Below are 16,952 nucleotides of genomic sequence, written 5' to 3'. Positions count from 1 at the left end.
TTACTGAGTTTTGTCGGATTATTGAACAAAACTGTTTGCAGTCTCACTGTTTGAAAGTCCCCTCTATATGCTTTAATTTTGTAACTTCAACAACTATTTCTAAGATGACAATATGTAATTAACTAATGATTTCCTACTGTTTATTTTTTCTGAAACTCTGTATAACTTGTACCCTTTTTCTGTTTTTTTTTCTTTTTTCTCCTTAAATAAAATTTAAAAAAAAAAAGATTTTTTTTCCTGTTTGTACCAAAGTACAGAAATTTTTTTCAACAAGGGACAAAGTGAAAAATTTCCTTCATCATATAAAAGAGTAACTTATGAACCTTAGAACAGTTTCTCTTTTCACAAATTCATTATATAGAAGACTATATATCTTAAGCTATTAGATTGTCATTAGCTAAAATAATAGAAGAACTACACCAATAGTAAATTTTCATATTGAACTAACTATCCAGTATGGTTCAACTGTATATGTTAGGCCCTTTAAAAATATGGAGCCCAAATAAAAAGAATATAAGAATGTAATTTTTAATTAATTACAATTCATTTACATTTAAAATTTCAGGTTGGGCTAAGTAAATTGTTCTGAACATTTTTTTAAAAATAAAATTAACCAACCACTGTATTAAAATTACAGCTAAAAGAAAACCATCCTTTTATCCTGGGTAACAAATAGCCTTTGTTAATTAGGTCTCTCAGTTTGTGTGCTGGCCGCATTTGGCAAAGTCCAGTCCCCACCAAAAATAGTTACAACCTGCTCCGAATGGTAATCAAGCAGTAAATCTATTTTTGACTCTGATGTTTGAAACTTCAAATGCCAGATGCCATAAAACTGAACCTTAAATGGCATAAGTAAACTGGCATGCTACTAAATACAGAATATAAGCATTTAGGGGCCTCCAAAACACCTATTTCTTTATTCCAAAGCAAGAAAATGTCTCAAGCATAGCAGGATAATTCCTATCTAATACTGATGTGTAAAACCAAATGAATCATGGAATAAAGCAACAGGGGAAGGTGGAGCAGAATGGTATAATTAGTGTTTGTCTTTAACATTACTCTAAATTTCCTATTCCCTCAGTGCTTCTGGGTTTTATTATTAGTGTCTTGGTTATCTTACCTGTCTCTGAGTGTGCTGAGGCCCACATAAGGATAAAGGTTTTCCTTAAGCTTTCCTTTAATGAGATGGTCCAGGGTCTCGTGCAGGAAAGGCTGGTGCTGTGTATACACATTTTCTACTCCCTAAACCAGGAAAAGTGGTTATGTCATTTTGAGCTATACTCATAGATTAGAAAAGATCATACATTCAGTAGAAATTCAAATAGGAATTTAGGATACATAAAAATTAATATATAAAAATTTATAAGAAATGTTCCAATTTCATAAAAATACCAAATTTCACATAACTTTTTTTTCTTTTTGAGACAAGGTTTCACTATGCAGTTCAGTCTGGCATTGGACTTGCAGCAATCTTCCTGTCTCAGCCTTATAACTGCTGGGATTACAGGTGTATGCCATTATGCCAGGCCATAGTAGCTATAAAACTGAAACAGTTTAAATCCTTTATCATATATTCATTGAGTCTCACTTCTTTCTGAAAATGGTAAATGACAGGTAAAGCAAAGAAATTTTGTGTAGAAAAAGGGATTTTAAACAACAAAGAACCAGGCATGGTGGTGCCTGCCTATAATCCCAGCCCTCAGGAGGCTGATACAGGAGGATCACTGAGGCAAGCCTGGGCTCCACGGTGAGTTCACGGGCAGTCTGAACTACACAGTGAGATCTTGTCTCAGGAAGCAAAACAAAGTACAAGAAAGTAGAAGCACTTCAGGGAACATAAGAAAGGTTAACCCATTAAAATTAATTTTTGACCATTACAAAAGTAGGTTATAGTTTTTAAAAGATCAACAGATATTTATTTTCTCTGTAATTTTCAAAGAGAAACTACCTAAATCTTAACTTATAAACAAATGGAGAAAACTAGCTGTACCTAATGAAACTGTCCTACCCTTGAGTGCTTCCTGGAAGTATCTCCAGCTATTGACTTGCTCAGCAACTTGCTCCAGTGTGGACAATGGTCCAGTACAGAAACCACTAAGACAATACAAGGATGTCTGCTTTTATTTCACTTAATGGACATAGCACTACACCAGCGGCAACTCTGAACATACCCTGAAGATACATTTACACAGGCTAAGCCTCAGGAGCTTTAACTGCGTCTCACTCAGGAAAGCAGACAGACGTCAATACCTTCAGTCCTTTGAGGAACTGTTTGGTTATGGCCACAGCATCTTTGGGGCTGAAGAGGTCACTTCCTCTAACCCGTTTGCCACCATATTCAACGACTGCAGACACGAGCTACAAGAATAAAAGCGGTTGGGGAGGTAGTTTTTTACTGCTTAGGGATCAAGAAGTTTGTTTCATAAACAGTAACTTTATTAAAGAAATGGAGACATAAAGAGAATTACAAATTCCTCTAAATTAAAAAAGAAAGACTTATCATTTGTGGGATGGAAGGCTATAACAGAATTGGTTGTTTGCAGGGGTTAATATATAACTTGGGATACCTTTCTGTACTTCTCAGAAACACCTTTATTCCTGAGGTCCACTAGAAGGCCTGGCAGGCTGTTGCTGCTGTGTCGCTCATAATGTAAAGCATAAAGCATCACCAGGCGGGCAGCATCAAACTCTGTCACTTTGGGGTTCTGCAGGAGCCTCTTTACGTTCTGAAGAAAGACAAAACTGGTATTTATCATCCCTTACTTGAGTGCTCTCTTGTATAGTGCCTTAGACAATATAAAATTATTGAGAGGTAGTGATACATTTGAGTTCATGATTAAGGTAACTACTCTGAAAATATATAGGTCATTAACTGCCTTTTGTCCACAGTAAGAATAAGGAAATATATTCCTATTGTAAAGTAGTTCAGAAAAAGATGAGTTTAATAATAAGTAGTTTTTCTTTTAAAATAGCCTTAGTTGTCATCTTCTTGTTGAAATAATGAATATACACTTTTTTCTGCTACTTCAATCAATAGAGCATATAATAGTTGACTTGCAAAACTCTCCTGCTTTCTCTTAGTGTAGTGATAAACATCAAAATGGAGACAAGTTGGTAGAATTTTGCATAGGACTGGGTCAATCTCCAGGAAGCTTCAGAAATAACAATTTCTCAACATGGGGGACAGAAACATAAGTGTGTTATAATATGTAATCTCTAAATTGAGCATTTATAATTTTAAAATGTATGCATTGACAGCAAAGGGAGCCATAATAAATTTTGTTTAATTTCTGTCATCCTCATATTAAGGGCCTTCTGTTTACTATAATAGAGTACATATATTATTCAGCGAACAATTACATCTGAGTCTCTATTTGTTCTAGGACAGGCAGAGTTGGAAAAACACAGATGAGTTAGAGCCGACCTGTCCTCAGTGAGCTCAGAGACAATGGAGCAAAGAAGGAGGGAATGAACACAATCTGTTCTGAGAAAGTGCGTTAGGAGAGATTTAACTGTGCTAATATTTTACTAGGGTTACTTTTATTAGTGGTCTGACTGCAAAGTTATTCAGAGTTCTTGTTTTTATAGTTTTATAGATTATTAGGGTTTTTTTTTTTTTTTTGAGACAGATTCTCTGTATGTAGTTCAAGCTGGCCTTGAATTCACAGTGATCCACCTCCCTCAGTCTCCCCAGGGCTGGGGATTACAGGCATGTGCCATAGAGCCTGGCTAGATAGTAGATGGTATGTGATTTGCCTATATGCCTGTTTTCCTGCAGTTCTTATTTATTTTAGTGCATGACTTTGTAGAACATGAAATTTTTTTTCAGGAACATATATGTGATATTGTAACAGATGCATATGTATGCAAAAGAAACAAAAATATAAACATAATTGGTGCAATGGGGAAACAATAAAAAGTATAGCTAGTTGCTGAGGAATCAGGAAAGATTTCACAAAAGAGGAAACATCTATAAAAGGCCTCAAAGAATCAAAAAAAGTTAGAATTAGTATAGAGGTTGAAAATAGTGCCACTATCAATAGAATATGAAAGTCAAATGAAGAAATAGGAAAGTGGCAAAAGAGTTGGAGAGCACTGATTCTAAGCACCAAACAACTACCCTCTATACTGCTTTATGACTCATAAGACACTGTCACAAAATGGACATCTAAAACTATTATGCATTTCAATGCAAGCTCAATCAAAATTTCAATAACATATTTCACAGATTTAAAAAAAAGAATCCTAAAGTTCATCTGGCATCAGAGATACTTAGAATAGCAAAGGCAATTGTGGGCAACAAAGACAAGACAGGGCATCACAATACCTGACTTGAAATTATACTATAAAGCTACCAGGATAAAAATAGTGGGGAACTGGCCAAAAAAAAAAAAAAAAAAAAAAACCAGACCCAAAGATCAATGGAACAGATTAGAACACACAGAAACAATTCCAGACACATTTAGCCACCTTATCCTTGACAAAGGTACCAAACTTTCACTGGAAGAAAGACAGCCTCTTTAATAAATGGTTCTGGAAAAACTGGCTGTACACATGCCAAAAATTAAAACTGGACCCATTATCTTTCACCATGTGATAAGTTAAAATCAGAATGGATCAGAGATCTTAGTATTAAAACTTGGCACTTGCCTGGCAGGCCTTTCTACCACTGAACTAAACCCCCGGCCCATTAGGCAAAGACTATGACAAAACCCAGACTGCACAGGAACTGTCACAAAGAATCAACAACTGGGATCTCACTCTACTGAAAAGCTTTTGCACATCAAGAGAAACCACCAACAGAGTGAAGAGATAACCCACAACATGGGAGAAAATGTTTGCCAGTTGTTCCTCAGACAAAGGATTATTATTGAGAACATACAAAGAGCTAGGAAAAAAAAAACCAGTCCTCCCAGATTTAAAGACCCAATCCAAAAATGGGCATCTGAGATACATACATACTTCTCAGATGAAGAAATATGAATAGAAAATAAATATGTAAAAAAATGTTCAACATCACTGGTCATTTGAGATGCAAATTAAAACAATACTGAGATTCCACCTCACCCCAGAAAGAATGGCTGCTATCAAGAAATCAAGCAGTAAGAAATGCTGGAGGGGCAGTGTTTACATAGGTGTGTCATTTCACTTATGAGTATGGTCTCAAATTGCATCCATTTACCTATAAAAGTCTCCAGTTTCTCCTGCTTTATGGCTGAGTAGTACTCCATTGTATAAAAATACATCTTTTTTTATCCATTCTTCAGTCAGTGAGCATTTAGGTTGTGTAGAGCCAGTTTTTCCAGAACCATTTATTAAAGAGGCTGTCTTTCTTCCAGTGAAAGTTTGGTACCTTTGTCAAGGATAAGGTGGCTTAATGTGCCTGGAATTGTTTCTGTATGTTCTAATCTGTTCCATTATCACATATACATACATAATTTCATGTTTCAGTCAACTTGGCACAGGTTTAAAACACTGAGAAATCCCATCTGGGGCCTCTGTTGTCATTCTCCACTGTTGGTAGGAATGCAGACTGGTGTAACCATTGTGGAAATCAGTGTGGAGATTCCTCAGAAAACTAGTACTACATGTCCCATTTGGCTTAGCTAATCCCCTTCTGGGTATCTTCCCAAAAGAATTTGCAACATCATACCATAGGGATGTATGGGAATGTTTATAGCAGCACAATTTATAATAACCAGATTTTGGAAACAACCTAAATGCTAACTGACTGAAGAATGGATAAAAAAGATGTGGTATTTTTATACAATGGAGTACTACTCAGCCATAAAGCAGGAGAAACTGGAGACTTTTATAGGTAAATGGATGCAATTTGAGACCATACTCTTAAGTGAAATGACATACCTATGTAAACACTGTATTGTCTCACTAGTGTGAGAAGCTGAAAGAAAAAACACAGGTATATATGTATGTGCATATGTATATTAAAAAAATAGTTAAGACAGTTATACTACTGATTTCTCCGAGTTCACTGAAGAGAACGATTTGTGCTGGTATTGTTCGGACCATTGAAGGCAGATGTTCTGTGCTCTGGGTGAATGATTTGGGGAAGACAATGCAGTGTATGTACCATTGTTGGCCCCTAATTTACCTGTTTTGAAATCTTGTTTTAGTTTTTTTCCTCCTTGAAGACACTGTCATATACCTTATTTCCTTAATGTTTCACAACTGAGTTTTTTTGCACACAAAGAATAGGGACTAACATGATAACCCTCCAAGGTAGTGTTCAAGTAAAAATTTCTCTTAGAGGAATTCCTGCTGTTTTTCTGGGTTAAAATTTCACTACCATTACCCATAAGAGATCAAAAAGGAACTTATGCCTCACTTAGAACCCACATTCATAGAATTTTATCACTTATTTTCATTTTGTGGAAAGTTTTCCATATAGGAACCACGGTACAGCCTGTTTAGAATATCTGTTCAAACGTTCCACTATTTTCTAGCATAATGTGAAGGAAATATTTTATGATAATTATCACATACACATACATAATTTCATGTTTCAGTCAACGTGGCACAGGTTTAAAACACTGAGAAATCCCATCTGGGGCCTCTGTTGTCACTCTTCTTCCAGGGATATTTTACTTCCTGACCTACAGTCATGTTACTTTTACCTCTATTCCACTCAATTCCTGGTTGACCTGTACTTTTAAGCAAATCTGAGACAGCTAAGCAACTAACTATAAACCTGCACGTTTAGCATGGAAACAGTCAACACCAGTTGCAGTAAACAGCTTGTGCTCTTTCTGTTTGTTTCCTTTCTAATTACCTTCACTTGGATCTTGTTCAGTATCACATCCAAGAATCCATTCCTGTTTTTTAAGATGTGGTACTGGTATTCAGATTTTCTGGCTTGACTCAGTACTCCGTTGACGACTGGGCCAATATCTGACCTACGGTTACTTTGAGTAGACCATTTTTGCCTACTTTTGAGCTCTTTGAACCTAACGGCACAGGCCCATTTCTACAGACTCATCTGTTCCTCATGAAAAGGAATCTCCAGGTATAAGCTGAGGTCTTTCTTCCTTTTCAGCGATATCCATCCTTAGAAAATATCTACCAATCTTTGTCTGCTTTAATCCCATATCATCTTTTGATTTTGTTATGAATTATTTTCCTTTTGGCTACCTAACTCACAACTGACCAATAGTGGCATACTTTTCACTGAGATTCCAGGGCACTAACCAGAAAAGAGGAGAAAAAAGAATCAGAGGCTTCTAACTATACAGCAGGTATGAGTTATATGATAGCACTTATTATATGACTTTTTGGGTTTTTTATTTTTATTTTTAATTTTTGTCTTTTTCATTTTTATTGGTACCGGGGATCGAATTCATGACCGCCTGTTTGCAAGGCAGGCGCTTATGCCGCTGAGCTAAACCCCCAGCCCCCTGATTTTTGTCTTTTTGAGACCGGGTTTTACTATGAAGTTTAGGCTAGCCTTGAACTCACTCTGCAGTCTAGCATGGCCTCAAACTCATGGCGATCCTCCTATCTCCCTGAGTGCTGGGATTACAGGCATGCACCACCATGCCTGGCTATTAGGTTCCTTTTTATTAAAATTTCATAATCCTACAACTATCAAGAAAAAAGGTAAACTACTATAGAACCATGATGGATGACTAAACAGCAAAACACAAAATTATTATTAAATAGAGTACTTATTATATAAAATATAAGTAATATTATATAATATTTAATAATAATGATAATATTATTAAATAAACTATTAAAAACTTTGCGCTTTCTTTGGAGGCTGACTCTCCAAAAGAAACTAACATTTATTTCAGAAAAGATCAGAGAAAACAATTCTTTCTTATATTTCTAGATTCCTTCATTGTTTCTGGCTATTTTTCTACTTTTTTGTTTTTTCTTTCAAAATTGTGATGATGCAGTACAGCAAGAAAAAAAATTTAAGACATATCTTCATTTTAAACTATTATACAAATTACAGATCAGCTCAGTAATCAAAGAGAGCCTCCCTTTTTTTCTTTTTGCTTTTATTTCACCTAAAACACAGAATCATTCCCTTACACATTTGTAAAATAAACAGCCAATGAAAAACAAAATAAGTTAACAGATTAGGAAAGGAAGATGAAATTGGCATAAGTGTTCGACATGTTGATCTAATACAAATGAACCTGATTGAACAGCTTGAAAGACTAGTGCTGTGGGACTATAGAGAACTTATCTAGGAAAAATAATAAAAGTAGACAGGACTCAATTCCATTGACTGTATGCCTCATTCAGTACTGTATTTTTTTTCTTATTCACTAGCCAACATACAATTTAGCAGTGTTGGAGGTTTTTTTGCTCAACACTGCTTCTGAAATACTGGCTAAGTGTTGCTTAGAGATTTTTTTTTAAAAAAGAGAATTTTTACTCTGATTTGATAAAAATAGCCCAATTTATCTCAAGCAGTTTTTTTAAAAAAAGATTTTGATAAGAAAAATTGGGAAGAGAATCAAGGACATCAGTGAACTAAAAATAGGTTCTGGATGTCATAAAGAAAGTAGAAATGTATCTGCCATCAAATAATACATCTAATGGTGACAGTTAATATTTGTGGCAAGTGTTAAGTGTTTGGTACCATCTTTTTTTTTTTTTTGTCTTTTTATCAGTACTGGGAATTGAACTCACGACTGCCTGCTTGCAAGGCAGGCACTTATGCCGCTGAGCTAAATCCCCAACCTAGTGTTTGGTACCATCTTAAGAACTTCACAAATATCATCTCATTGTCCCCTCACCACAATCTCTGCAGCAAGTTCTGTTATTTTCTCCCATTTCACAGACCAAAGGACGGGGGACTCAAGTGGTTAAGGATCATTTTCAGATCCACATCATCACAGCCCATGTGTTTAGCCATCACTCTATATTTCTTCAATGGAACTCTTTTTCCTCATTTTCCTAACACATAGTTATTGAGTCTTTAGTATGTGTCATTAACACTATGATTTGAGATCTTTGACCAAGGTTAGGAAAGAAGGATTTTTTCTTAAATGAAAGGCAGTGATATGACAACATGGGTGGGACTAGGGACTGGGGACTGCTCACTTTCTGAAGATGCTTCTTCTCATGATATGAAAAATCTTCCTTACAAATCAAATAAAGCTCTTTTGATGACAGGCTTCAATGATAATATGCTGTACTTTGTTTGATTCTAGTGAAATTCTTTCTAAATCAAAATTTTGTTAGTATGTAGGACAATGGGTTAGAAATGGCAGCAATTTATAGATTAATTTTTAGCAGTATACAAGCATTTCTTTCTTACCACAATATGTTTACTATTCAGTAAAGCAAAACCCATCTCTATTCAAAAAAACCTCAGCTCACTGCTTTATGACGTATTACTATCTAAGGTCAAGCCAAGGAATGCTATGACCCATTTAGGGGTCAGACTCCTGGTATCCAATCACTATTAAACAAAAGTCCCCATTATGAGCTATTTAAATCTTGTTGCCAAAGAAATCCTTTATGGTAAGGGAGTCTGAGTCTAATGCTTACTATAAAGCCCAATAGTGCACTTTGAACAAGAAAACCTCCAAAATGTAAGTTTTGGAAATATAAAGTGGATTATAAATAGAGCTTATATTTTTAAAATAACTACTTTTAAAGTGAACAAAAAGTAAAGTTTCAGGCAAGAAGTTATAATAATTTTTTCTAATTGATTTCCATATGGTAGACACACAAAGACTTTAAAATGGACTAATGACTAAGTTTGATTTTACCGTTTTAAAGGGAAAAAAATCAAGTGAAAAAAATAAGGAAATTTAAATTTAGTTACAAGACAAACTTGTTTTTATAGACTGATTTTATTGAGGTAAATATAGAAATGCTTCTCTTAGAGCCACAAAACAACTATAAACTATTATTAATAGGGTTGTTTAAAGTAGGTTGGATAAGTTAAATAGACTATGGTACAGTATAACTTTATACAAAGGATACTATTGGGGTTGCGGATTTAGCTCAGCAGCACAAGCGCCTGCCTGACAAGCTCGAGGTCATAAGTTTGATCCCCAGTACCAAAAATAAATAAAGGATACTACTTAGCAGTAAAAAGGAGTGAGTCTTTAGTTTTGATCTGGAACAGTTTCTGAGACACATGGTTAAGTGAAAGAATAAATGCCGAACTGTATGTAGCATATGGTGATATCTGAATTAAAAGAAAGACATTAACACACCACTTTGACATACATGGAGTAACTTTAAGGATGCTTATTAACATGCTCGGGGTGGAGTATGCTTCTAACTGCAGCTACTTGGAAGGCTAAGGTAGGAGAATCACTAGTTCAAAGCCAGTTGGGGCAATTTAGTTAAAACTTGTTGCAAAATTAAAAAATAAGGGATAGGAATATAGCTCAGTGGTACAGCCCTCTAAATTCAATCCCCAGCACCACAAAACCAACACAAAAAACTAAAACAAAAACAAATTTAAAAATCACCTATTGGGGCTGGGGATTTAGCTCAGCGGTATAAGCGCCTGCTTTCCAGGCAGGCAGTTGTGAGTTCGATTCCTGGTACCGATAAAAACGAAAAAGACCAAAAAAAAAAAAAAAAAAAATCACCTATTGGGGCTGGGAATTTAGCTCAGTGGCACAAGCGCCTGCCTTGCAAGCAGGCAGTCATGAGTTCAATCCCCGGTACCGATAAAATGGAAAAAGACAAAAAAAAAAACCAAAAAAAACCCCCCATCTATTAATAGACTTAACTGTTACTATAGTCTTCCCTCATCAAATATTTATATTAATTAGAAGTTAATATGCTTTAAAAATAATGTCAGTATAAAGGACAGAGTTCTTTGTGAAGATTTAGGAACACAGTGAAAAAACTAAAACAATAATGAAAAAGCATTTACATAAATCTAAAGTAATTAGCATCTTTATGTAGTGCTTTCAGAGGGAAACCTCAACAAACATTTAAAAAATTAACACCAAAACTGTAAATCTCAGTAAAGATCTTAACATAATAAGAGTAGCTGCAAGTGGATTTCTTTGTATTGATTACACTATGAATAAAAAAATTACACTTGAAGGAAGGGAACCAATGTTTACAAAATGCCTATCATATGAGAAACATTTTATATAATACACTGAATCTTCGTGACAAGGCCTCTGCAATTTCTATCCCTGATGCTTGGGCAAAGTCAGTAATTTTCCTAAAGAAACTTTGGTAAGTAAAGGTGGGTATAAGCCAAAAGAGTCTGGCTCCAAAGTCTGTGCATTTCTAGTATACCAAGCTGGCTTCGTTTTAGGAAATAAAATAGAATTGCAGCAAGGAAAGAGAAGTGAAGCTTTAGAAAAATAAGAAATGTGCTTCTTGTAAGTGTCTTAGAAATAACTGTCTCCCAAAGGACACTTTTTGCTAAATTCCTTGTTAGGGGCACTACATCTTGTCATTTCTCAGGAACCTCAGAATTACCTCTAATTTTTTCTGCCATTATGTCCTTATATTCAATTTGTCATGTTGTTTCTGCCCTTTTCAATGTCGCTCAGATTTGCCTGTAACTATTTACATTTTTATTACTATCACTGTTAGGTCTGAAAATTTCTCTGACTTCAGTTTTTGCATTTCCATTTCACTCTTACTAGACTAAATTTCCTAAAATACTGCTTTCATAACAACTTTCTACACAAGGTCCTACACTGGACCTCTCTGCCTACCTCAGCAAGTACAAATATCTCTTATAAGCTTCTTCATATACTGGTTCCTGTTTACCTATTCAGTTTTATCTTTTATTTCTTTTCTACCCCCACTCTCAAAAGGTCAAATGTTTATTATTTCCTGCATACTTGTGCATCTTTGCATTTGCTGTTATTCCTGACTGAAATCCTCCTTCAAATTCTATTCATTCTTTATGAGGACTATCTTAACACTGCTTTATATAAGAAACTCTTCCTAATAATTTGAAAGTCTATTCTACTATCACAATTTTGACTTAATTAAATACTATTTTTTTTCTTGTACTTTAGTGTGTTTTTTTTTTGTTTGTTTGCTTCCTTTTTGTTTTACTTTTTGACACGGATCTCACTATATAGTTCAAGCTAGTTCTGAACTCACTATGTAACCCAGGCTGGTCTTGAATTGACGGCAATCCCAGCCTCAGTCTCCTGAGTGCTGGGATTCAGGTGTGTGCTACCATGCCCGGTTTGTACTTTGGTTTTATCTCTTCAACTAGAGTAGAAAAATTTTTGAGGTCCGGGTTTGATTATGTCACTTTTCTTCTAAAATCCTTTGTGACTTTCACCATTTTAAGATTAAAGCCCAGAAGATTTAGCTCAGCGGCATAAGCGCCTGCCTTGCAAGCAGGCAGTCGTGAGTTCGATCCCTGGTACCGATAAAAAGGAAAAAGATAAATAAATAAATAAATAAATAAATAAAGATTAAAGCCCAATCTCCTTTCAGTGGCCATAGATTGGCCCCAACCTGTCTTTCCAGTTTATCTGTATAACTCTCGGTTATACTCTGTACTATCTGCATTGAACTATTCTTCTGCTGAGGATTTTTGTGTTTCTCCTTTTTCTCCACCCATTTACTTATCTCTTCAAACCCAGGTCTCATGTTGACTTCTCTAAGAAGTTTTCAGAAGTCCCAATCCTTGGGGAAACAGTTGTCCTTCCTCCATATTTCCATATCCCTGTATAAATATCTTCACTAAAAGCCATTATGCCATGATATTACAACTTCATATAATTTCTTTTTCCTTTCCGGTAATGAGAGCACACTAAGGAAAAGGGTAGCATCTTACTCATCTTTGTAATCTCAGATCTTCATAGCAGTGTCCACTTGTAGCAGGCATTCACACGTTGGTGGAATGAAAACCAATCTCTAGTAATTAAAAAAACTTAGGGCCAGGGATTTAGCTCAGCAGCACAGTACCTGCTTGGCAAGGTGAAATCCTGAGTTCAATTCCCAGTATCAAAAACAAACAAATGAAAACTTAGATAATGCATCTTAATATATATATTTTATCTTTCAATGTCTTCCTAATAACCCTGTGAGATAAGTGTTATTATGCTTATTTTACAAATGAGGCTCAGAGACTAAGTCGGCAGCTCCAGATAACAAAGCCAGGATTGGTAAACCAATGGTAATATCCAGATCGCCTGATTCTCATCTAGTGGTCTTTCTAGTAAACTAGGTGATCTCTTTTTTTTTTTTTTACTGGTACCAGGGATCGAACTCACAACTGTGTGCTTGCAAGGCAGGCACTTATGCCGCTGAGCTAAATCCCCAGCCCCAAACTAGGTGATCTTGATAAATACTCAATTAACTGACTGAACTTGGAGATGCAATATGCTCTTCTGTGACTCTGATTATAAATCTATCTTAAATGGTATTCACTTGTGTTCCTGTTTCAACTCCTTTTTTTTTGGTACCATGAATCGAACTCAGGACCACACTTGCCAGGCGTGCTGTACTGCTGAGCTGTATCACTGGTCCCTGTCTTAACTCCTTGTTACACTCCATTCTATGTTGGTGAAGAAATATTGCTTGCTTTTGTATGCCTGCACAGTGTCTTATGTAAAGTAGGTGCCCATCAAATTGGACTGACCTGGACAGCACTTGAATGGTCATTTTGACAGGCCAGTTCTTGCTCAACCTCTGAAACCTCCAGCAGATTCCGTTCACTGACCAATCGAGACAGTTCGCCAACCACTGTCACATGCTTTGACACAGTCCCAGACATCTTCTTGAACTGTGGGTAATTCTCAACGAAGGCCTGCCATGTAAGAAAAACATTAATGGGAGATTCTGTTTTTTTCTGGCCAAGGCTAGGCTCATATGAAGAAGGAATTTTAAAATGCTGGGAGTGTTTTTCTGCTCAGGCTAAAGCACTTAAAACTTTCAATAACATGGAACTTTGTTATATTTAAAAAGAGAAAAACTGATATATGGCAATAGGTGCATCTTTGTTCATTCTTGGGTTTTGTTGTTGCTGTGTATTGAGACAGGGTCTTGCTACCTAGCTCAGGTTGGCCTTGAACTCACTATATAGTACAGGCTGGCCTCGAACTTGTGGCAATTCTCCTGTCTCAGCCTCCCAAGCACTGGGATTAGAGGTGTATGCTATGCCCATTCCTTGCATCTTTAAAGAGTACAAATAATATTGTGGAATGGAAAGAAGCACATAGCTTATTATGAATTTTCATTACATTATTCACTAAAGAGAGGCATTACAGAAAATATATTAAACCAAATAAAATGTACCAAGGTAGAAATCAGAGCCAGAAGATTTCAAAAATGTTGCTTACCCTGAGTAATTCCAAAGTCCCATTTATAAGTCACCTATGTATATTTTTGATTTACCTTCATATCAGCTATTGATTCTAGTTTTTGCTGTTCTTTTGGTTTCTTCTTTTGGAAGTCTTCCATGAGATTCTTTATATTGCTACCAATCTCTGCAAAGTTCAGGTGCATGTTCTGTGGAAAAGAATAATGGAAGCATAATTCATCAATTGTTCTTTCAGACAATTTAAAAAAAGTAAAAAAGAACCCTGATCATAAACTTAAAGGGCAAATTCCAATTTAATTACCAAATTTGGACATTAGCCAGGACACTAGTAATGAATACCACTATTATTCTTACAAAGAGCTACTAGAAGAGATGGACATAAACAACTTTGTGATTTCTAAAAAAAAAAAAGTTGTTATAGAGTCCAAATCCAAGTCTTTTGCCTCCACTTAAGCATCAGTAGGATGCCTCTTATCATTCTTCTACATGATATTCTGTATCTTTTCCATTACAACAAGCAAATATTGACCTTCTTATATAAAAACAACCAAAAACAATTTTAAAAACTTGAAATCACCTACATTAGCATAGAATTCATCATTTTCAGCAGACAGGACAACCTCTTTTAAGTCTTTACTGATCCCCGGCACTCTGGAAAGATCAATTCGATTGTTGTTTATGCCCAGTAGTTCATGGACCATGGCTTGATATGTCCACTAAACAAAGAATTGTAACAAAAAAAAAAAGAGTAAATGACAAAATATGAAATAGTAAATCAAGAAACCAAAAAATTGATAGCATTCTTAGTAACTAGCATGCTTTATGTGAAGAGTATTTAGTTCATATTATTAATATTTTCTGCTATGATAAGAATTAAGTTTGCCATTGTAATTGGTTAAACATCCAAAAGTCAAAATAATTTTAGATTTGACACTTTAGGGAAAAGAGCAGCAAGATTAATATTCTTGATAGAAAACAAACTAGATCTATTATTAGCTTTAATTTTTGCCTATGAATTAAGAATATATTTTTGTCTTCACAGATAGGGCTATATTGGTAGTCGGTTACAAACTGTACCATTTCCTGTACACTTCTGTGGTTTTCTGCAGCTTAAGTGTGTTCTTTTTTTTTTTTAAGCCAGTCAAATTTAGCAGTGGGGGTTAAGTATGTTTTTACAGATCTGAGTGGTGCTATATTTATCTTGGGAACACTAATATTTTTTAAAAAACCTTGTGAGTTTTGATCAAAACATTGGCATGTTCAGAAACTTGCTTCTGAATCCATTTTTCAAGTATTTTTACCTATAATGAACTGTGAAGGACTGCTTTCCAGTCTTACAAAATGTAAATTTGTTAAAATTGGAAAGAAACCCCCAAATTTCCTTTTTTTTTGTTTTTTGAGACTTGCCATGCAGTTCAGGCTGGCCTTGACTCATCAGGTAGCCCAGGCTGGCCTTGAACTCATGGTGATTTCCTGCCTCAACCTCCTGAGTGCTAGGATTAGACACATGTGCCACCATGCCCAGCCCCAAATGTCTTATTATTTTATTGAGAATAAATTACTGTCATAAGTCCATTATATAAGACTAAGGGTTTTTTTTCCAGAATTTTACATTCTAAATCTAGAATCCAAAAGTTCATAATCTATATGCTATAGTTATTACAAATTGTGCTGCTTTAAACATCAGTGCATATATATCATTGTGGTATGATGCTTTTAATTCTGGAAAAATACCTAGAAGGGCAATAGCTGGGTCAAATGGGACCTCTAATCCTAGTTTTTTTTGAGGAATTTCCACGAATGGTTGTACCAGTCTACATTCCCACCAAGAGTGGAAAAGTTTCCTTTTTTCCCCTCAGCCCCTACAGCATTTGTTATTGGTTGATTTCTTGATATGGCTATTCTTTCTGAGGTGAGGTGGAATCTCAGTATCATTTTAATTTGCATTACTTGGGTGACCAACAATGTTGAACATTTTTTCATATATTTATTTGTCATTTTTTTTCTTCACCTGAGAAGTGTGTATTCATTTCAGATGCCCATTTTTGGATTAAGTGTTTGAACCTGAGGGTTCTGATTTTTTTCAATTCTTTATATGTTCTAGATAGACATTAACTTTTTATTTCTAGTACTTAGTTTAGTACACAGCATATAACAGGTCCTCAGTCAAATTTACTGAATGAATAGTAACTTTTCTTTGGTAGCAGAACTACAAGCAATTATTTTTCTTTCTATTTCTATTATCAAATATTTCTTAGTTTATATACATTATTTTGAATTTTAGAAATACAGGGTTATCTTATGGAGGAGTTTCACTACACAGCCACAGGTACTCCTTGGCATTAACATTATTATTTTATAATATAATAATATGTATTATTTTTAATATATGTTACTGAAGTGAACACAACATTAACATTATCAAGTTGAGTAGAAAGTTAAACATAGATTATGTTTTTCCTATTAATCCAAAGTCATATTAATAGAGCCTGTACATCTACTAGATTCAAGGAAGTGTGCTTGTACTTGCAGAATGACACTGGTAAGATGTAGGTTGCCTTAAAGGAGTGTATAACATGTGAGAGGATGAAAACAGCCAAAGGTATAACTTGGCAATGTTGCATGAAATATAATAGAGATAAAAAGATCTACCTTGATTTTAGTGGGGAAGAAAAGAATAAAAGCTTTGAGAAAATGT

The 16,952-nt window shown here is 35.1% G+C and overlaps 1 protein-coding gene across 2 annotated transcripts in view; it reads right to left on the bottom strand.

Annotated features, from left to right (window-relative positions):
- Positions 1-16,952, bottom strand: part of Vps45 (vacuolar protein sorting 45 homolog) — a 66,009-nt gene that overhangs the window by 38,314 nt on the left and 10,743 nt on the right. For both annotated transcript variants that reach the window (XR_010048589.1, XM_063252522.1), the window contains exons 8-13: positions 14,836-14,970; positions 14,329-14,442; positions 13,574-13,741; positions 2,568-2,726; positions 2,251-2,358; positions 1,121-1,242 (exon numbers count right to left, since the gene is read on the bottom strand). Coding sequence is in view for 1 of the 2 variants with exons in the window: in XM_063252522.1 (XP_063108592.1) it covers positions 1,121-1,242; positions 2,251-2,358; positions 2,568-2,726; positions 13,574-13,741; positions 14,329-14,442; positions 14,836-14,970 (806 nt within the window). In the remaining variant the exon portion in view is untranslated. The remainder of the gene's footprint in view (positions 1-1,120; positions 1,243-2,250; positions 2,359-2,567; positions 2,727-13,573; positions 13,742-14,328; positions 14,443-14,835; positions 14,971-16,952) is intronic.

This window comes from Cavia porcellus, unplaced genomic scaffold, assembly GCF_034190915.1.
Source record: "Cavia porcellus strain 051 isolate PalLab524CR breed Dunkin Hartley unplaced genomic scaffold, mCavPor4.1 scaffold_1, whole genome shotgun sequence".
Classification (NCBI taxonomy): Eukaryota; Metazoa; Chordata; class Mammalia; order Rodentia; family Caviidae; genus Cavia; species Cavia porcellus.
Note: the sequence above shows the minus strand (reverse complement) of the source record. Positions and strands in the feature narration are given on the sequence as shown.